The sequence below is a fragment of the Delphinapterus leucas genome, chromosome 3 (assembly GCF_059928025.1).
Source record: "Delphinapterus leucas isolate spDelLeu-1000000601 "Yukka" chromosome 3, BTC_Dleu_Yukka2, whole genome shotgun sequence".
Lineage (NCBI taxonomy): Eukaryota > Metazoa > Chordata > Mammalia > Artiodactyla > Monodontidae > Delphinapterus > Delphinapterus leucas.
In genome coordinates, this window is record NC_143131.1 from 73979296 (window position 1) to 74001860 (window position 22565).

Genomic DNA, 22565 nt, shown 5'->3' on the forward strand with positions numbered 1-22565 from the left:
TTAACAATAAGTCAAGTACTTTTTTGATATTTTGACTTTTCCATTTTTAATTTAGGTGATACAGTAGTATATAAATTTGGAATAGCTACAGTGATAATTGAAGCTAATGATGACCCAAATGGTATTTTTTCCTTGGAGCCCATAGACAAAGCAGTAGAAGAAGGAAAGACTAATTCATTTTGGTAAGCATATTTGGACAAGGCAAATTCAAAATTGGTTAAAATAAAATAAAATCTCTATGTATGCAAAAATTTGAAACATTGTTAATCTTTCAAAATTAAAAAAATGGTTAAGAATGGAATAATTTCAAAGTTGGTAGTCTGAATGAATTGTAAACTTTGTTCATGTTGTTTCCACTTGTTAAAAAAAACCCGGACACTTTAGATGGAAAGCAGAAAATACTCTCCCCACTCTCCTTTACCCCACTTCTGTTCCTCATCAAGACTGAGAGACTTCAATTATTCAAGGTCTTCTGGAATTCTTCTTTTAAATGATATGTGACTACCCTCACCCTAGGCTTTGCTTTTGAAGAACTTTTGCCAATTCTCATCTAAATATTTTTCGATTGGATTTATCTTAGACTTTATCTTTCAGTTTGGACTTCGAAGATTATGAATTTTAAGACTGCTTCTTTTTATTATTTAAAGTTCTACTTCATTCTTCCTTTTCCATGAGATTCTTCTTGGTTGCTCAGTAAGAACTGGCTGGCTGGTTTATATTAAAGATGATAAATAGACAAAGTGTATTTCTGAGATAATACAGAAAGTTCTCAGTACAGTTACTACTTATACATTTTTCATAAGAAATAATTTTCTTTAATTTGTTATACAGGATTTTGAGGCACCGAGGACACTTTGGCAATGTTTCTGTGGCTTGGCAGCTATTTCAGAATGATTCTGCTTTGCAACCTGGACAAGAGTTCTATGAAACTTCAGGCACTGTTAACTTTATGGATGGAGAAGGAGCCAAACCAATAATTCTCCATGCTTTTCCAGACAAAATTCCTGAATTCAATGAGTTTTATATTTTAAAGCTTGTGAACATTTCAGGTGCTGTGTTTTCTCATCTATTTTATTTTACCACCAAAATTTACTATTTTATGCTGGAATAATTAGAGCTGTATAGAAAATGCAGTTAAATTAAGTTTTATGGATGGAGATATATCCATCCTCAAACTTGTAAATAGATTTTTTTCCACACCAAATAGAGTATCTCAAACAAAACATTAATGGTAGTTAGGAAGTACAGATTCATGGTAGCTTAAAGTTGGTCTTCATACCATAATTTAAATAATCAGTTTTCCCATCACTTTTGGTTTTAAGCATGGGAATTAAACCTTTCTAGTTAGTATCCTCTTTTCAGGCTCAACTGGTTGTTAATGAAATACTGAACCAGAATACCCTTGAAAATGTGGTGAAGGCCATATGGTGACACTATTGTTCATTGATTAACAAGTAAATTACTTAATGAGAAGTTTGCTAAACAAATTCTTTTTGTCTTCATCTTGTACTAGAAAGTACTCCAAATTCTGGTTTTTCATTCCTTATAAATTATTATTACAGGTGGGTCCCCAGGTCCTGGGGGCCAACTAGCAGGAACCAACCTCCAGGTGACAGTAATGATTCCATTCAATGATGATCCCTTTGGAGTTTTTATCTTTGATCCAGAGTGCCTAGAGAGAGAAGTGGCAGAAGATGTCCTCTCAGAAGATGATATGTCTTATATCACCAACTTTACTGTTCTGAGGCAGCAGGGTGTCTTCTGTGATGTACGAGTAGGCTGGGAAATACTGTCTAGTGAGTTCACTGCTGGTTTGCCTCCAATGATAGATTTTTTGCTGGCTGGAATTTTTCCCAGCACTGTGCATTCACAACCGCACATGAGGCGTCACCATAGTGGAACAGATGCTTTGTACTTCAGTGGACTAGAGGGTGCATTTGGAACTGTTAATCCAAAATACCATCCCTCAAGGAACAACTCAATTGCCAACTTTACATTTTCAGCTTGGGTAATGCCCAATGCCAATACGAATGGATTTGTTATAGCAAAGGATGATGGTAACGGAAGCATCTACTATGGGGTAAAAATTCAAACAGATGAATCCCATGTGACACTTTCCCTTCATTACAAAACTCTGGGTTCCGATGCTACATATATTGCCAAGACGACAGTCATGAAATACTTAGAAGAAAATGTTTGGCTGCATCTTCTAATTATCCTCGATGATGGTATAATTGAATTCTACCTTGATGGAAATGCAATGCCCAGAGGAATCAAGAGTCTAAAAGGAGAAGCCATTACTGATGGTGAGTGTTATCTTTACAATTAGGACCCTGAATTTTGAGTTTTTAAAAATTTTGACTTCTTAAAAAGGCTAGTGGGTATTTAAAAATCTGCTTATGTATTATTGGTTTATTTTTTTAAATAAAGCTACACGTCTACCAAGACCATAAGTTCTGTGCTGAGTGTTGCAGAAATGAATCAGGCAGAGTCTCTGCCCTTAAAGTACCTGAAATAGGCTCTGGGAGAGAGGTGTGCAAACAGATCACTTCAACACATTGTAGGAAGAAAGAAAAAATAAGGAAGAAAGAAAAAAATTCCTCTTGTGATAGTAGGAGGGATGGGTGTGATAATTCCAGGTAGAAAAGAGAACAAAGGTGTAGAAGTGTGAAGCAGAGTATTGTATCTGGAGAACTGCTGTCAGCTCAGTGTTCTGGAGGTAAAGGGTGGTGGAGATAAGGTTAAAGAGAAATTAAAAGAAAATCATATTGAACAATCCAGCAATTACAGGGGTTTATAGTATCAGGAGTTAAATTGATGAATTCTATGGTGTGCTTTAAAGAGAGAGAATCCTTATCTTTAAGCTGAATTATGTGCTGTTTCCTTGAGAAACACACTTGTGTGCATGTTTATGTACAAATATCAGTTATTTCTGTTATAATCACCAGTTCCCTCCCAGCCCCTCTATCCTGTAATTTGATTCTGTTTTTTTATTTAGTAGGAAAGTAGAGCAGAGCTTATATGGTTATATCTTAACAGAATATTTTCCTTCTGAACCTCCTGCATTAAATATCTGATTGTATTTTTTCTTTCCTAGTAGGAAAAAAGATGGTCAAAAGAATAACATACACACACTACTGATTTCAGCCTGTAGAACTGTGCTTACAACAATCTGTGGCATTAAATTATTAATCTTTTTTTTTTTTGGTTCGCGGGCCTCTCACTGCTGTGGCCTCTCCCGTTGCGGAGCGCAGGCTCAGTGGCCATGGCTCACAGGCCTAGCCGCTCTGCGGCATGTGGGATCTTCCTGGACCGGGGCACGAACCCGTGTCCCCTGCATCGGCAGGCAGACTCTCAACCACTGTGCCACCAGGGAGGCCCAAATTATTAATCTTTTGATTGTGTGAATATATACATATGTCTGTTAACATTGATGTTAACATCAATTTTTTTGACATGATGTTAACCACCATGACATGGTGGTAGAATGGGAAAGATTGGGGAAAGTAAGAGCTGGTGTTTCTTTATGTAGCTTACTGCAAGGAACTTATGTTGTCTATGTAATTTGTAACTTAGAAATAAAATTGAAAAGGTATATATATATTTTTAGGTTATTAATGAAATATAGGATATTTTATGTATATTATAAAATATACAAAAGTGTATATAGGTGTACAGGTAGATGAATTTTAAAAAATTTTAAATTCATCAGTTTCAGCATTCCATGTAACCAGCCCCAGATCAAGAAACAGTGTTCCAGAAGCCCTCTTTGGCTCTTCTCTAGTCATTGACTCATCACCATGCCCAACTACTATTGCCATTTCTAAGAGCATAAGATTAGTTTTAACTGTTTTTAAAATTTATGTACATAGAATTGAGCAGTGCGTACGCTTGAGTGTCTGGGGTTTGTTCAGTATTGTGTGTGAAGTTCATTTTTGTCTATTGTAGATATTTCACTCTCATTACTATATAGTCAGTCCAGAACCTCTGGAGAAGGCATGGAGGCAATTCCAAATCACTGCCAAACTCTCATCTTACATAAATATCTTAGTTGAGTTATTGGAGAGGCAATAAGTAAAGTAATAAGAATTGGTGAATTCCTAAAAAGGGTTATTATTGATGCATAGGAAAGAGTTGAGCTGCATATTGTTACTATCATGAAAAAGTCCTTAAAACTCATATAATGTTGTTCCAGGGAAGGAATATTTCTTTTTCTACATTTATTGCATTAGTTGTTTGGATTAACAGTTATTTTTGGTCCACAAAAACTCCTTTTGCTGAAGTCTCACAACTTCATTTAACTCAAGGTGAATTTCTAACAGATCAAGAATTGAAGTTCTCAAAGAATAGTAATACTAAAGTTTTAAAATTGTGACTGAATTGAATCATTCCATTCTTAGATGTGCAAGGAAATTTTTAGATTTCCCAGAAAAAATGTCTATCCAAATACATACGTATATACACATACATACGCATGTACAACATATCCTTTGGTACAAAATATCTTAAATCCCAGTGATTACTTTACTGATTCATTTTTCATTATAATAGATAGCCTTTATTTAATTGTGTTCTAGTTATGTGAAAGCTTTACTTACCTAATAAGACTTTTTAATAAAATCGCTTCACTTTCTGAATCACACTTGTAATTTAGGACAGGATAGTTGTGGTTATTGTAGCATTTAAACCCATTTCTAATTTCAGGTCCAGGAACACTGAGAATTGGGGCAGGAGTGAATGGCAATGACAGATTTACAGGTCTGATGCAGGATGTGAGGGCCTATGAGCAGAAATTGACCCTTGAAGAAATTTATGAACTTCATGCCATGCCAGCAAAGAGTGATTTACACCCTGTTTCTGGATATCTGGAATTCAGACAGGGAGAAACTAACAAATCATTCATTATTTCTGCAAGAGATGACAATGAAGAGGAAGGAGAAGAATTATTCATTCTTAAACTAGTCTCTGTATGTGGAGGAGCTCGCATTTCTGAAGAGAATACTACAGCAAGATTGGTAATACAAAAAAGTGACAATGCCAATGGCTTGTTTGGTTTCACAGGAGCCTGTATACCAGAGGTAAGTAGTGAGTCTGGTGAATTTCAGGGTTAGTTTGTGGATTTGTTCGGGAGTGGGCTTTCTTTGATTTGGTAAGATTGCCTGAGTATTGATGCTAGGCCCAGAAGTATGCTATAGCCAGCGGTGCAAATGTAAAGTATAAGGTCTTTTCTCTTATAAGTTCACAGTTTGAATCAGAAGCTTAATAAGCTGAGAGAAGTAGTAATAAGTTAGCAAATGAAACTTTAGCAATTATCTTTAAAGTTAATGCATTTCACAGAATGCATAATTGTACTCCACATGTAATTTACGTTTTGGCTACCGTGTAAGTAAATGAAATAATATATATTGAAAGCTTCTATGAATAATTGTAATTGAGACTTTATGAAAATATGATTTTTTGAGGGTTTTTTCCCCACATATGAAACGTTCTTAAGTAGTTACAGTGTTCTTCCATGTTGGATGTAAATGCCTTTCTTATCACCCATCTTGGCCAGCTTAATTCATTAGGCAGTTTTACTGCCCTTATCAGTCCTTTCCAAGCTTTCAAGGATTCGTAATCATCTTGGTTTCCTGTTCAGTAATGTGAGATCTTATGAAACCGCTTCACAGGTGTTCTGTGTGAAGCAACAGCTCAGTGTCCATGAAAGGATGCCAACGAACAAGAGAGGCTTTCCTTTTGCAAGTTGATTCTTGTAGGTTTAGAGGGGTGCATATGTAAATTGAAGCAATTAAGAAAAACATGAATGGGTAGAGCTTGAAAAAAATATCTAGGTCATAGGGCTCATTGTATCAATAGCTCAAATTGGGGTGCCTGGCTCTCTGGAGTGTTTTATTGCCCCTTATTCTTTGGTTTGGTGACAATCATAAGAGATCTTCAATAAGTGTTCTTTTCTATACCAGAAATAGAATATCCTAGACAGGGAGGACAAATGTCATACAAATCTATGACTTAAAAGAGAAATATGTTTATCTATAATGATAATACTTTTAGATACTTAGTTGTCAAAGAACTTTACATGTTAGTTTTTTATGCACCTTTCTGACAATTCATAATGTAGCTGCAACAAATATTATTACCTTCTCCACTTTGTAGGGTTAGAAATGGCAGCTTAGAGACCTGAGAAAATAACTAACCCTAGTTGAATTAAATGAGATAGGATCAAATACCTGATTCAAAGTGTGGCAATTACTAGTATTTAATAAATACTAATTTTCTCCCCCTGCCTTCTTTTGTTTCTAAGATACAGTGGGAAGAACTGGAATTTGAACTTATATCTTGTGAATTCTAACCTGTTGTCTTTCCCCCATGTATGTTTGATATCATCATCTCTATTTTTAAAAAGACGAAGTGACTTCCATCAGGTTATGAGAACCATTCTGTGCCATCTAAAATCAGCTTCCCTTCATATCACTTCATGACCTGGCACCTGCCTATGGCTCTGACTTCTTGTGTAATTCTCCTCTTTGGTCAGTATGTTTCAGTCAGACTTTCCTTGTTTCAGTTCCAATCTCAGGGCATCAGCACTTCCTAGCCTTTCAATCTGGAACACTCTTATTCCACATCCTCAGAATTAGTCATTCAAGTCTCAGCTCCAAAGACATCTACTCAGTAAAGACTTTTTAATTTAAAGTAATCCTCCCACTTCTACTAACTGGTCACACTCCATCCCTTCACCTAGTTTTACTTTTTTTTTGTAGCATTGATCACACGCTTCAATTCCATATTTTATTAATAAGTCTGTTTATATACTGGCTATCCCTTTCTACCACAAAGGTGAAAGAGTTTTATTATTGTTCATTATTGTATCTCTAGGACCTAGCATGGTGCATAGTAGGTACTCAATAAATCTTTGTTGAACTTGTGAATGTATTTTAATATCAAGACATGAAAAGGCTCATAGTTCAAATAACAAACACAACCAGATTCAGCTAAGCTGCATAAACAGCCAAACTGAAAAACAAAACAAAACAATACATAAGTTTTTAAAACCTGCCTAAAATGAGTAGTTTTTGAGAGTTTCTCTGACTTTCTGGGCCATTATAGTAAGTCTTCAGTGCTGGCTTATCTCACAATTCCCATTGATAGATTGTGTTGGTGTTGGTTTAGTTCCACCTAAGTGTTCCACCTTTGTTCCCAGATATTTCAGAATTTGAACAGGGCCAGTCAACCTTTGATTGCAGAAGAGAACTTCCTTATAGGAGCCACAGCATCTATAGTTGTATAACCGCTGGAAAGAAAAAGAAAACTTGACTGGTTATTCTCCAAGCCCACCTGAGAGAGAAATAGAATACATCTATACTGGAAAGAGTAAAGTTTAGATGGTTAATATAGGGAAGGTGTTGTGTCTGAAAGATCAGATATTGGAATTTGATTGTCAGGAAGATTACAGAATTTTCATTCTTGAAAGTCTTAAGAATTGAAGTATAAAACTTACTTTCATCTTGGTGTGATATGAAGACGGGAGTGATATGAAATATTTTTGTCGTGATGACCATCATCAATATTTATTGATTGCTTACTGAAGTCATTCTCAAAGTGTAGCGCAAGGACCCCTAGGGGTTCCTGAGATCTTTCAGGAGTTCTGCAAAAGTCAAACCTAATTTTATAAAATGCTATGATGGCTTTTTCATTTTATTGACATTTGCACTGCAAAAGCAACGGTTGCCGAAACTGCTAGCTGCTAGTGCCTTTGTATGAATCAAGGCAGTGGCACAAAACTGTACCAGTTGTCATTGTTTTATTTGTCACCACGCACCTGTAGTTTAAAAGGTGAATATTTCACTTGAGTATCTTTGATGAAACAGAACAAAACATTAATTTGATAAAATTTCTACCCTTGAATACCCACCTTTTTAACATTCTGTATTGTGAAATAAGAAGCACAAATAAAGCACTTCTGCTGCATTAACAAAACATGATAGTTGTGAAGAAAAGCGTTTGTGCAGATACTGAGTTGTGAGCTGAACTGGCTGCTCTTTTCATGGAACACCATTTTTACTTGAAAAATGACCAACAAAGTTTGGTTATTCAGACTTGGGTATCTGGCAGGCATTTTCTTGGAAATGAATGAAGTGAGTCAGTGACTACCTGGAAAACAACTGATAGTATTTGTTGCCAGTGATAAAAATTTGAGCTTTCAAATAAAAATTAGGGTTGTTGGGACATTTTACCTGCCAAAGTGAGCTTGATGGTTTCCCAATACTTAAAGACTTTTCAGATAAGATTGATAGTGATATTAGCAAGTGTGATTTACTTATTTTGTATAATGAAATACATCAACATTTGGAAGATCTGTATAACTCAGTGAACCAATATTCTCCAAATAATTCACGTGTATTGTTACAAAATCATGCATGGGTAAAGACTGATTTAAAGTGTAAGGTAGACCAATGGATTTTAATGTCTTAGAGTATGATTCCACATTGCAACTAAACTACCACTTGTCAAATTTTGGTATAATATTGAGGAAGAATACCCACAGCTGTCTGAAAACACTATTGTAATCCTCTTCCTTTTCCAGTTATATATCTATGTAAGGCTGGATAGTCTTCATATACTTCAACCAAAATAACAAATAGCAACAGACAAATTGATTACAAATGGAGATATGAGAATCTAGCTGTCTTCTATTAAGCTAGACTTTGAAGAGAATTGCAAAAATGTAAAAACAATGCCCCCATCATTATTTTTTTGTTTTAGAGAATATAGTTAGTTTTCATAAAATATGTTGCTTATGTTAACATGAGTTTATTATTGCTATTTAAAATGAGTTAGTATATCAATATTTAATTTTTTTTTCAATATTCATTCATAAAATGATAACTATCAGCAGATTTCACCAACATAAGCAAGAAACTCCTTGCGGTTCTCAGTCATTTTTATGAGAGCTCAGGAGTCCTGAAACTAAAATATTTGAGAACTGGTGGTTTATACCTGGAATTATCTTCAGTTTAAATTTTATGGTTATTTGCTTCATTTTCAGAAATAAAAACCACTGTCACTTCCATAGATTCTTCTGCATTGTGATGTTTCAGTGACATTGAAAAGTTAACTTTTTTCTTATTCCTCCAAAAATGCTGAAGCCAATAGGGATCGTTTAAAGACTTCTCTCTGAATTATGTTATGCTTTTACATTTTTCATAGATTCATATGACATAAAGTAATATTAAGGTTAACATGAAAGCATAATAAGATCTTAAACAAATAATGAAAATATGTGGAATATGACATAGTCTACTTGTTGGCATATTGAAAGAGATGAGATTATTTTGTGATTTGTTTCCTCCTAACCAGGTACACTGTGTCCTGGCAAATAGCAGGTGCTTAATAAATTTAATTGAAAGAATGAACAAATGTGGTTTAGAGCCCTGGTGGGGTATGTCAAATAATTCTTTGGATTCCTAGTGGGCTCCGTATTGAACAGATGGCTGATTTTTGTTGGACGTATTGCCCAGTAGTCACATTTTCATGTTGCCTTCCTGTGTTATTCTTTGTACTTAACAATGTTATTTTCTCTCCACCTTATTTTCGCACTGTTTTTTTTTATGTCCTGCAGTCTTGTATATCACATAATTATAAAGCTGCTTTTCTTAATGATTCATAGAATTTGCTAGTCTTATTTTACTTTTACAACTAATATTTGGATTATGTTTTATATTTATAAACTCATGGCTTAAGAATAAATTTAGAGATATTTTGAGAGGATCTTTGTAAAAACGAGAATATTATTTAACTTGGACTGTGTTTGTTTTTATGTGCCTGCCCTATGTTATGTGAATAGATTCCTTTAGCTATAAGTGATATTGATATAATCTGATATCCCAGATCATCAGCCAAGCATGAAACAAAATAAAAAATTAATTGGTTGTGTAATTGTTTAGCTTTAATCTTCTATCTCAATAGAGAAAGCCAAATTCATGTCTTAGAATAGTATATTATGTTTTCTAGGAAAATGTATTTCAAAAACTCTTCTCATTGTTAACCTTTATAATTACTTTTCTGATGATCTGAAGATGTGTCAGGTTCCTGACTCAAAAGAGAAAACAGTAGCGGCTGCTACTGTTTCTTGTGAAAAACTGAGTGATGATGGTTCTGATGATTATTACTTGATGTTATGGCCCTTCATATATACTGGCCTGTACTTTTGCTTGATTTATTATTCTAAAGTCAATTAGATGGGGGCTTCCCTGGTGGCACAGTGGTTAAGAATCTGCCTGCCAATACAGGGGACACTGGTTTGAGCCCTGGTCTGGGAAGATCCCACATGCCGCAGAGCAACGAAGCTCGTGCGCACAACCACTTAGCCTACACTCTAGAGCCCGCGAGCCGCAACTACTGAAGCCCACGGGCCTAGAGCCCATGCTCCGCAAAGAGAGAAGCCACCGCAGTGAGAAGCGCGCACACCACAACAAAGAGTAGTCCCGGCTCGCCACAACTAGAGAAAGCTTGAGCACAGCAACAAAGACCCTACGCAGCCAAAAATAAATAAATAAGTAAAGTCAATTAGGTGAATTTCTTTTAAAATTTTTTTTTTTTTTTTTTTGTGGTATGCGGGCCTTTCACTGTTCTAGCCTCTCCCATTTGCGGAGCACAGGCTCCGGACGCGCAGGTTCAGCAGCCATGGCTCACGGGCCTAGCCACTCCACGGCATGTGGGATCTTCCTGGACTGGGGCACGAACCCATGTCCCCTGCATCGGCAGGTGGATTCTCAACCACTGCGCCACCAGGGAAGCCCTCTTTTAAATTTTTTGATCAGTCTTTTTAAATATAGAGCAGTTAAACCGTTTCCATTTTTTCTTTTCTTTTTTGACATTTTTAGTTTTTTTTTGAATTTTATTTTAGTTTTTTATACAGCAGGTTTTTGTTAGTCATCCATTTTATACACATCAGTGTATACATGTCAATCCCAATCTCCCTATTCATCACACCACCACCCCTACCGCCCACTGCTTTACCCCCTTGGTGTCCATACGTTTGTTCCCTACATCTGTGTCTCAATTTCTGCCCTGCAAACCAGTTCATCTGTACCAGTTTTCTAGGTACTACATATATGCGTTAATATACAATATTTGTTTTTCTCATTCTGACTTACTTCACTCTGCATGACAGTCTCTAGATTCATCCACGTCTCTACAAATGACCCAATTTCATTCCTTTTTATGGCTGAGTAATATTCCATTGTATATATTTACCACATCTTCTTTATCCATTCATCTGTTGATGGGCATTTAGGTTGCTTCCATCACCTGGCTATTGTAAATAGTGCCGCAATGAGCATTGGAGTGCATGTGTCTTTTTTAATTATGGTTTTCTCTGGGTATATGCCCAGTAGTGAGATTGCTGGGTCATATGGTAATTCTATTTTTAGTTTTTTAAGGAATCTCCATACTGTTCTCCACAGTGGCTGTATCAATTTACATTCCCACCAACAGTGCAAGAGGGTTCCCTTTTCTCCACACCCTCTCCAGCATTTGTTGTTTATAGATTTTCTGATAATGCCCATTCTAACTGGTGTGAGTTGATACCTTATTGTAGTTTTGATTTGCATTGCTCTAATAATTAGTGATGTTGAGCAACTTTTCATGTGCTTCTTGGCCATCTGTATGTCTTCTTTGGAGAGATGTCTATTTAGGTCTTCTGCCTGTTTTTTGATTGGGTTGTTTGTTTCTTTATTATTGAGCTGCATGAGCTGTTTATATATTTTGGAGATTAATCCTTTGTCTGTTGATTGGTTTGCAAATATTTTCTCCCATTTTGAGGGTTGTCTTTTTGTCTTGTTTATGGTTTCCTTTGCTGTGCAAAAGCTTTTAAGTTTCATTAGGTCCCATTTGTTTCTTTTTCTTTTTATTCCATTACTCTAGGAGGTGGATCAGAAAAGATCTTGCTGTGATTTATTTCAAAGAGTGTTCTTCCTATGTTTTCCTCTGAGTGTTTTATAGTGTCCAGTCTTACATTAAGGTCTCTAATCCATTTTGAGTTTATTTTTATGTATGGTGTTAGAGAGTGTTCTAATTTCATACTTTTACATGTAGATGTCCAGTTTTCCCAGCACCACTTGTTGAAGAGACTGTCTTTTCTCCATTGTATATCCTTGCCTCCTTTGTCATAGATTAGTTGACCATAGGTGCGTGGGTTTATCTCTGGGCTTTCTATCTTGTTCTATTGATCCGTGTTTCTGTTTTTCTGTCAGTACCATATTGTCTTGATTAGGGTAGCTTTGTAGTATAGTCTGAAGTCAGGGCATCTGAGTCTCCAGCTCTGTTTTTTTCCCTCAAGACTGCTTTGGCTATTCGGGGTCTTTTGTGTCTCCATACAAATTTTAAGATTTTTGGTTCTACTTGTGTAAAAAATGCCATTGGTAATTTGATAAAAATTGCATTGAATCTGTAGATTGCTTTGTGTACTATAGTCATTTTCACAATGTTGATCCTTCCAAATCAAGAACATGGTATATCTCTCCATCTGTTGGTATCATCTTCAATTTCTTTCATCACTGTCTTTTGTGCATACAGGTCTTTTGTCTCCCTAGGTAGGTTTATTCCTAGGTATTTTATTCTTTTTGTTGCAATGGTAAATGGGAGTGTTTCCTTAATTTCTCTTTCAGATTTTTCATCATTAGTGTATAGGAATGCAACAGATTTCTGTGCATTAATTTTGTATCCTGCTACTTTACCAAATTCATTGATTAGCTCTAGTAGTTTTCTGGTGGCATCTTTAGGATTCTCTATGTATAGTATCATGTCATCTGCACATAGTGACAGTTTTACTTCTTCTCTTCCAATTTGTATTCCTTTTATTTCTTTTTCTTCTCTGATTGCCGTGGCTAGGCCTTCCAACACTATGCTGAATAACAGTGGTGAGAGTGGACATCCTTGTCTTGTTCCTGATCTTAGAGGAAATGGTTTCAGTTTTTCACCATTGAGATGATGTTTGCTGTGGGTTTGTCATATATGGCCTTTATTATGTTGAGGTAGGTTCTCTCTATGCCCACTTTCTGTAGAGTTTTTATCATGAGTGGGTGTTGAATTTTGTCAAAAGCTTTTTCTGCATCTATTGTGATGATTATATGATTTTTCTTCTTCAGTTTGTTAATATGGTGTATCACATTGATTGATTTGCATATATTGAAGAATCCTTGCATCTGGGATAAATCCCACTTGACCATGGTGTATGATCCTTTTAATGTGTTGTTGGATTCTGTTTGCTAGTATTTTGTTTGAGGATTTTTGCATCTGTATTCATCAGTGGTTTTGGCCTGTAATTTTCTTTTCTTTTAGTATCTTTGTCTGGTTTTGATACTAGGGTGATGGTGGCCTCAGAGAATGCGTTTGGGAGTGTTCCTTCCTCTGCAATTTTTTGGAAGAGTTTGAGAAGGATGGGTGTTAGCTCTTCTCTAAATGTTTGATAGAATTCACCTGTGAAGCCATCTGGTCCTGGACTTTTGTTTGTTGGAAGCTTTTTAATCACAGTTTCAATTTTATTACTTGTGACTGGTCTGTTCATATTTTCTATTTCTTCCTGGTTCAGTCTTGGAAGGTTATACCTTTTTAAGAATTTGTCCATTTTTTCCAGGTGGTCCATTTTACTGGCATAGAGTTGCTTGTAGTAGTCTCTTAGGATGCTTTGTATTTCTGTGGTGTCTGTTGTAACTTCTTCTTTTTCATTTCTAATTTTATTGATTTGAGTCCTCTCCCTCTTTTTCTTGATGAGTCTGGCTAATGGTTTATCAATTTTCTTTATCTTCTCAAAGAACCAGCTTTTAGTTTTATTGATCTTTGCTATTGTTTTCTGTTTCTATTTCATTTATTTCTGCTCTTATCATTGCTTTCTTTCCTTCTGCTGACTTTGGGTTTTGTTTGTTCTTCTTTCTCTAGTTCCTTTAGGTGTAAGATTAGATTATTTATTTGAGATTTTTCTTGTTTCTTGAGGTAGGCTTGTATAGCTATAAACTTACCTCTTAGATCTGCTTTTGCTGCATCCTATAGGTTTTGGATTGTTGTGTTTTCATTGTCGTTTGTCTCTAGGTATTTTTTGATTTCCTCTTTGATTTCTTCAGTGATCTCTTGGTTATTTAGTAAGTAGTGCTTAGCCTCCACGTGTTTGTGTTTTTTACATTTTTCCCCCTGTAATTCATTTCGAATCTCATAGTGTTGTGGTCAGAAAAGATGCTTGCTATGATTTCAATTTTCTTAAATTTACTGAGGCTTGATTTGTGTCCCAAGGTGTGATCTATCCTGGAGAATGTTCTGTGCACACTTGAGAAGAAAGTGCAATCTGCTGGTTTTGGATGGAGTGTCCTATAAATATCAATTAAATCTATCTGGTCTGTTGTGTCATTTAAAGCTTGTTTTTCCTTATTAATTTTCTGTTGGGATGATGTGTTCATTGGTGTAAGTGAGGTGTTAAAGTCCCCCACTATTATTGTATTACTGTTGATTTCCCCACTATTATTGTATTACTTTTGATTTCTTTTTGAGCTGTTAGCAGTTGCCTTATGTATTGAGGTGCTCCTGCTTGGGTGCATATATATTTATAATTGTTATATCTTCTTCTTGGATTGATCCCTTGATCATTATGTAGTGTCCTTCCTTGCCTCTTGTAACATTCTTTATTTAAAGTTTATTTTATCTGATATGAGTATTGCTACTCCAGCTTTCTTTTGATTCCATTTGCATGGAATGTCTTTTTCCATCCCCACACTTTCAGTCTGTATGTGTCCCTAGGTTTGAAGTGGGTGTCTTGTAGACCGCATATATATGGGTCTTGTTTTTGTATCCAATCAGTGAGCCTGTGTTTTTTGGTGGGTACATTTAATCTATTCACGTTTAAGGTAGTTATCGATATGTATGTTCCTATGACCGTTTTGTTAATTGTTTTGGGTTTGTTTTTGTAGGTCCTTTTCTTTTCTTGTGTTTCGCACTTAGAGAAGTTTCTTCAGCATTTGTTGTAGAGCTGGTTTGGTGGTGCTGAATTTTCTTAGCTTTTGCTTATCTGTAAAGCTTTTGATTTCTCCATCGAATCTGAATGAGATTCTTGCTGGGTAGAGTAATCTTGGTTGTAGCCGCCGCAGTGAGAAGCCCACACACTGCAACAAAGAGTAGCCCCGGCTCACCTCAACTAAAGAAAGCCTGCGCGCAGCAACGAAGACCCAACGCAGCCAAAGATAGATAAATAAGTAAATAAATAAATAAAGTCAATTAGGTGAATATTTTAATAGTAGAAAAGATCTTTTAATTATTTATTCTCCATGTCTTAATCCCCTTCTTGTATTGCTAATTCCATCCTCTGGTCTGCTATTTCCCAAAGTGCTGTGTGTGGATGGCCTTGGTTGGAAATATCTAATGCATTTTCCTGGATACCATTCCTGAATCAAGATCCCACCCATTTCTGAGTCAGAATCTCTATTGGGGGATGGGATGGGAGGCAAAAAGCTGAAATTTAAAAATCTTTTACAATGGAAAATATCATACGTACAGAATAATAGAAAAAGTAGGAGTCAACCCAGTGACCCATCACCTAGCTTCAACATTTATTAGCCTTTTGCCAGTCTTGTGTCTTATTTTTTGGCTGAAATAATTTTTAAAGCAAATGTCATGCATTATGTCATTTCTCTGTAAATTCATAAGTATGAAAGGTGGATTTTTACCAGGCATCCTATGTCATTTTTTTTAATGGATGCTTGGCTCTTGAAGCTTCTTCCCTTGTTAAAATTTTACAGAGTTTACTTTATTGTGTAAATTATTAATTCATTAAAATTTCTATGCAATTTTGATATATAGCACACGTCTGCACATATATGTATTGAATATGGGTAGTCTTCTTTTCTCTTCTTTTTCAAACTGAAAATAATTAGTAGGTGATAGATTTTAATGAAGGCTTTACTAAATGAAAGTGTGGTTAGATAACTTTTCCCCATGTGATTCCTCCAAGCAAAATGCTTAGTCCTGTATGCTGCATGGTAATGTCATTGACTTGATAAAAAGCTATAAGAAAACATCACACTCCTTAGTGTGTCTTTGGATCTAATTAATCTATGTCTCTTGCTGAAAGGGAAAGGCTGAATACTCATATGTTGGGATTAATGATTTATTAATTTAACTCATTCAAAATAGTCATTCTGATTAAAATTTGGGGTGGGAAAATGGAGCAAATATGTCCCCACTCTGATAGGAATCTAAATACATGGGAATTTGCTTTTTTTAAATATGCAAGCATATAAGTTTCTTGATAAAATAAGGGAATGTTTTTATGTGGCATTTTTTGTTACTGTGTTTGTGTGTCTGTATTTTAAGGGGAAGAAATATAAGATTTGTGTAGCACTTACTATTTTACTAGGTACCGTGTAAAGCACTTATTTAACCTCCACCAAAATCCATGAGACATTGTGATCTTCATTTTAAGAAAAGATCACTGAGACAGAGGACTTTTGGTAAGTGGTGGAGTGAAACAGTCAAACAGGACTGTTTGACCTTAAAGCCATGCTGTTTCCACCATACATGTGTTTGTATACCATTCAGCTATGATGAAAATGCTGATGTAAATGTCTAAGTGGAAATTAAATTAGTTGCTGTATTGAGCACCTGTGTCTTTGCTGCTTCCTCTTCTCTCCAGCCTCTTAGGGTTGGAGGGCCCCACCTTCAGAACAGTTAATTCTGCCGTAACATGATAGATGTGTTCCTAAAAATCACCACACTGTACCAAATCGCATAGTGAAAAACACAAGAACTTATGGGAAAGATGAGTTAGGCGAACGCTATCCAAAAATTTGGTCAGTGATATATAAAAAGAAAGGTAGGGACCTAATAAAAAATAGGTTTACACAATAAGTGTTTAATTCTTAAGTATGATAATAAATATGGCATATACCTTGAAAAAACCTTAAGTTTGCTTGTAGAAGTGGACATCAGAGGAATGTAGCTTGCATGCTACTGTGAAGTGATGGAAGGAGGTTTATTCGAAATCAGAGGGAACGTTGCCACATTCACTGCAGATAAATGTGGCTGGTGACACATGCGTTGAACTGAGGTAACTGGTAGATGTTTGGAGTGTGTGTGTGTGTGTGTGTGTGTGTGTGTGTGTGTGTGTGTGTGTATTCCCATGTGGCTTGTTTCAGGTGGTACAGTTTTCTGTGTTCACCATGTTTCTTGTGGATGAAATTATACATAAACAAATGTGAAATATGTTCAAAGTGCTCCCTGATGTATCAGTTGCATTGGAACAGTTTCGTTTCAAAACCAGTGTTAACAGCAGAACTGATTGTACTTGGTCCTTTTCTATCTATACTTACTTCCCTCATTGTCTTATCCAATCTTTAAATATAATTTATTGTAATGGCCTTAAAATATACCATTTGTATATGGCCTTAAAATACCAGGCCATATGTTAAATACCATAACATTTTTACAATGTTATGCCAGTCTCTGCTCTACAGCAAAGTGACTCAGTTATACACATATATACATTCTTTTTTAATATTATTTTCTATTATGGTTTACCCCAGGAGATTGGATATAGTTCCCTGTGCTATACTGTAGGACCTTGTTGTTTATCCATTCTAAATGTAATAGTTTGCATCTACTAACCCCAAACTCCCAGTCCATCCCTCTCCCTCCCGCTCTTCCCCTTGGCAACCACAAGTCTGATCTCTGTCTGTGAGTCTGTTTGTGTTTTGCAGATAGGTTCATTTGTGCTGTATTTTAGATCCCACATATAAGTGATATCATATGGTATTTGTCTTTCTCTTTCTGACTTACTTAATATGATAATCCCTAGTTGCATCCGTGTTGCTGCAGATGGCATTATTTTGTTCTTTTTATGACTGAGTAGTATTCTATTGTATATATGTACCACATCTTCCTTATCCATTCATCTCTCAATGGACACTTAGGTTGTTTCCATATCTTGGCTATTGTGAATAGTGCTGCAGTGAACATAGGGCTGCATGTATCTTTTTGAATTAGAGTTTTCTTTGGGTATATGCCCAGGAGTGGGATTGCTGGATCATATGGTAATTCTATTTTTAGTTTTCTGAGGAACCTCCATACTGTTTTCCATAGTGGCTGCACCAACCTAATTCCCACTAATAGTGTGGGAGGGTTCCCTTTTCTCAACACGCTCTCCAGTACTTGTTATTTGTGGACTTTTTAATGATGGCCATTCTGACTGGTGTAAGGTGGTACCTCATTGCAGTTTTGATTTTCATTTCTCTAATAATTAGCGATGTTGAGCATCTTTTCATGTGCCTACTGGCCATTTGTATGCCTTCTTTGGAGAAATGTCTGTAAAGGTCTTCTGCCCATTTTTTGATTGGGTGGTTTTTTTGTTGTTGAGTTACATGAGCTGTTTAGAAATACCAGTTTTTAAATTGAACTATAGTTGATTTAAAATGTTGTGTTAGTTTCATGTGTACAGCAAAGTGATTCAGTTATACACACACACGTACATATATATGTGTATTCTTTTTCAGATTCTTTTCCATTACAGGTTATTACAAGATATTGAATATAGTTTCCTGTGCTATACAGTAAATCCTTGTTGTTTATTTTACATGTAGTGGTGTGTATCTGTTAATCCCAAAGTCCTAATTTATCCTTCCCCCCCTTTCCCCTTTGGTAACCCTAAGTTTGTTTTCTGTGTCTGTGAGTCTGTTTCTGTTTTGTAAGTAAGCTTATTTGTATTATTTTTTAAATTCCACGTATAAGTGATAGCAAATATTTGTTTTTCTCTGTCTGCCTTCACTTAGTATGATAATCTCTAGGTCCATCCATATTGCTGCAAACGGCAATATTTCATTCTTCTTTATGGCTGAGTAATATTCCATTGTGTGTGTGTGTGTGTGTGTGTGTGTGTGTGTGTGTGTATTATACGGCATCACCTGAAGCAGCTGGCCTAGTGCAGCAATGGGATTGCCTGTTAAAGACTCAGCCAAGGTGCCAGCTCAGGGACAACATCTTGAAGTGTTGGAGTTTTGTGCTCCAGGGTCCAGCATGTGTGCCCAATGGCTAATATCTAATTCCTTGCCCCCGGTAATTAGATCACATGAGCTCAGGAAGCAAGAGCTGGAAGTAAGACTCTTAACTCCATCACCCCCAGTGACCCACTGTCAGAATTTGTGTTTCCTGTTCCCATGTTTTAAGTTCTACTGGATTAGAAGTTCTGGTTGGACCTGGAGATGGAACATTTCCATCAAGAGACAGACTGAAGGCTCTTTTGAACAACTGTAGGGTCATTTTGGGCTTCTTAGGCTAGCAGACGAGCAGACAAAGGAGTTATATTGCCCCAGGGGTCCTTGATCTTGTGTACTATGAGGCAGTAGAGTTTCTGCTGCATTTTGGAGTAGGAATGCTGATGCTCAGTGAAACTCGAAGGATTTACTGGAACAACTCCTGGTGCTTCCATGCTCATTGATAACTGTTTTAACTATTGCCTGTTTGCAGACAAATTTCAAATCTGTTCTTTCTAGCTCTGATGTTGGCACCAAAATAGCTCTATTTAATGCTGCTCAGAGGTGCTTATGATTGATGTGAAGAGTAGAGAATGGCACTATATATATTAAGATTTGTATTTTGAGCTCTATTTATTCAGTTTTAGTTCTTTTTTCTATGAACTTTATGTTAGATACTATAAAAATAGAATTGAGAGATGGAGAATTTAAGAAGAGGAAGACCTATTCTAAAAGATATTCCAATTTCCTGCTCCATGTAATTTCTAAACATTATCTTAAATTATGTAAATAAAAGTACTTTTCACATGAAAAATGCACACATGTATGTATACATAGGTATATGTATATATGTCAGAAATAGCAAAAAGATATTAAGCATGATATCAGTGCCCTCCTTTACCTGACTATTGTCTCCCTGCCAGGAGTTTCTCCAGGCTGTCCCCACTGGATAGTTTATAATAACCACCCTCAAAATGATTTCACCAAATCCACTCGATTACTTCTTGTGTCTGTGCCTAGAAAGTTCTCCCTGATGTCATGTTCCACTCTTTACACCCTACTTTTTGTGCTGAACTCATCATAAAATCATGAGTTTGTTTTCCTCTTTAGACTTACCCAGATAAAGGATTGTGCTTTTTTAAAAAAAATCGTTTGTAACTGTAGCATCTAGCATAGTGGCTGACACACAAGAGGTTTCAATGAATGAATTACATTTGTAGTTAATTAATTATTATTGTTTCTGCTTTTATTTATCCCTTTAAAGGAATGAGTGGAAAAACCAATGATTGTAAATACTTTTTAGCAGTCAAAAATATATCCGGAGGAATGTAGAGGCCGCCTTAGAGAGGTAGAAAGTTATAGAATTAAGTTTATGGTAAAAGGATTTCAGGAAAGCCTTGTAATTTTATCACTGATTTGAATTGGTGTATACTTATAAAGAACTTATGTTCAATTTCAGATTGCAGAGGAGGGATCCACCATTTCATGTGTGGTGGAGCGAACCAGAGGAGCTCTGGATTATGTGCATGTTTTTTACACCATCTCACAGATCGAATCTGATGGTGTTAATTACCTTGTTGATGATTTTGCCAATGCCAGTGGAACTATCACATTCCTTCCTTGGCAGAGATCAGAGGTAAACTCTACCTTCTCTGTTTCTTTGAAAGCCTCCTGGAAAGCTTTTCCTGATCTGTTTGTTCTGTAATTTATTTGCAGCTTCCTGCTTTTTAAGCAATTTAGAATATTTAGGCAATTAGTTATATATCGTGGCATAAAATATTTTTGTATTTATTTCTGCAGTGAAAAATTAAGGATGTTAAATAATGTCTGTTATATCTGTTCTTTAATCTCAATGTAATAAAAATGGTATAGCTTGAAGATTTATCATTGTGGGTTTTTGGTTATTACTGATACAATGAGAAACTGCAGAATTCTTAATGGTACTCTTCCAGTCAGCCAAGAGGAATTCCTAAAACTGTAATATTTTATTTTTAAATTTGGAAAAAATAGGTAATTTTTCTTTGTTTTGAAAGTATAAGCGATCACCAGTTTTATCAAAAGCTTTCCGTGAATCGTCTGATTTCTGAATAGATGCTCCAGAAATAAGTGACACTTATTGTAAGTGAAATTGAGATGAGACCTTCTCCTATATAAATTTTTTTACATTCTAATATAAAATGTCTGATATGTTGGAATATTCATATCAGTATAATTTTTCATTAGAAGTGTAAATAGTTTATAGGTCATCAGGGATAAATATAAAATAACTTAAGACTTGCAAATATCTTTGAAGACATTTCTAAGGGACTTAGGAGTTGATTGGATGAAAAAGATAAAATTAGGAAAAATTTAAAATATTCTTAAGATTTAAAGAGTTCAAGCTAAAGAAGAGTGATCAAATCTCTATAATTTGGGGTAAGAAGGAAACAAATAACTTACAACAGAAGTTCCCACTAGCAGTCTGTAAATAAGAGCCATGATAAATGTTTTAACTGGTCTTTGGTAAAATGAGGAAAATTAGGACAATGAGTAAGTTTTCATAAGGCTGAAATTATTCCATTTAAAGGACTATAATTTATTCTGATCCTGTCTTTTTCACTTCTTTTTTGGATTTGAATTGCTATTCCTTTTATCAAGTAACAGTGATGATATGTGATAACTTTTTAATGTTCCCACTTGGAAAACAGAGTTGATCCTCAAAATTTTCCCCTGGAAAATTTACCCTCTATGAAATAAAAATATAGCTGGGAACCACTGTTTTATAAAGAGTATTCATATATAGTTTGGAAGAGCTAAGAGTTAATAAAAGTTTGGTCAGGAAAATAGTCGTATATGCTCCTGTCAAGATTTATTTAAAATATTTTCTTCTGTCATTTAAAAATTTCTTTAAAAACGAATTGACCTTTAAAGCAACAATAACATTGAATACTGAGGTTGATTTGTAATGCTGTGCCTGCTGGATCTACACTAGCTTCTCAGTCTTACTAAGCCAGAGACTGGATACTGAGGTGTCTGCTGATGCTCCGTGACTATGCTTTCCAGCACAGATAGCAGTCAGGTGACCTCCACTTTGCTATTGCCTTTCAGATGTCTGGGGAGTACGTTTAAATCACATCTAGAAACCTAGCGGCAAGACAGTCTGGGAAGGGTGTGTGTGTGAGTGTGTGTGTGTGTGTGTGTGTGTGTGTGTGTGTGTGTTTTGCTGCAGTACAGGAATGTATACTGGAAATGTGTTTTTCAAGTGTTTTTAAATGGCCCATTAGTTATGAAATCAATTTAGTGAGTTATGAGGAAGGTTTTCAAAAGAGAATAGAAAATAGCAGAGTGTATAACATATAGTAAAGGTAAATACTGTTTTGTGTACTGAGTCACCATGTGAGATACATTTATACCTTGATAGGGTCTTCAAACTCTTCATTTCACTAATTGAATTGAGCGAGTACTTTGGTATGCTTCAATACTTTAAAAGTATTAATTGCTTCATTTTTAATGTACATCTTGATGTTTTGGTATTGCTTTTCATAGCAACATTTGTCAGCTTACTTTCTAGGGGCAAGATAT

At 35.6% G+C, this 22565-nt stretch overlaps 1 protein-coding gene across 1 annotated transcript in view; it reads left to right on the forward strand.

The window, feature by feature from the left end:
* The window catches only part of ADGRV1 (adhesion G protein-coupled receptor V1), a 199633-nt gene that overhangs the window by 60313 nt on the left and 116755 nt on the right, over window positions 1–22565 (forward strand). The window contains exons 19-23 of the mRNA XM_089908569.1: window positions 56–182; window positions 832–1049; window positions 1563–2306; window positions 4705–5078; window positions 20464–20640. Of these exons, the coding sequence (XP_089764695.1) occupies window positions 56–182; window positions 832–1049; window positions 1563–2306; window positions 4705–5078; window positions 20464–20640 (1640 nt within the window). The remainder of the gene's footprint in view (window positions 1–55; window positions 183–831; window positions 1050–1562; window positions 2307–4704; window positions 5079–20463; window positions 20641–22565) is intronic.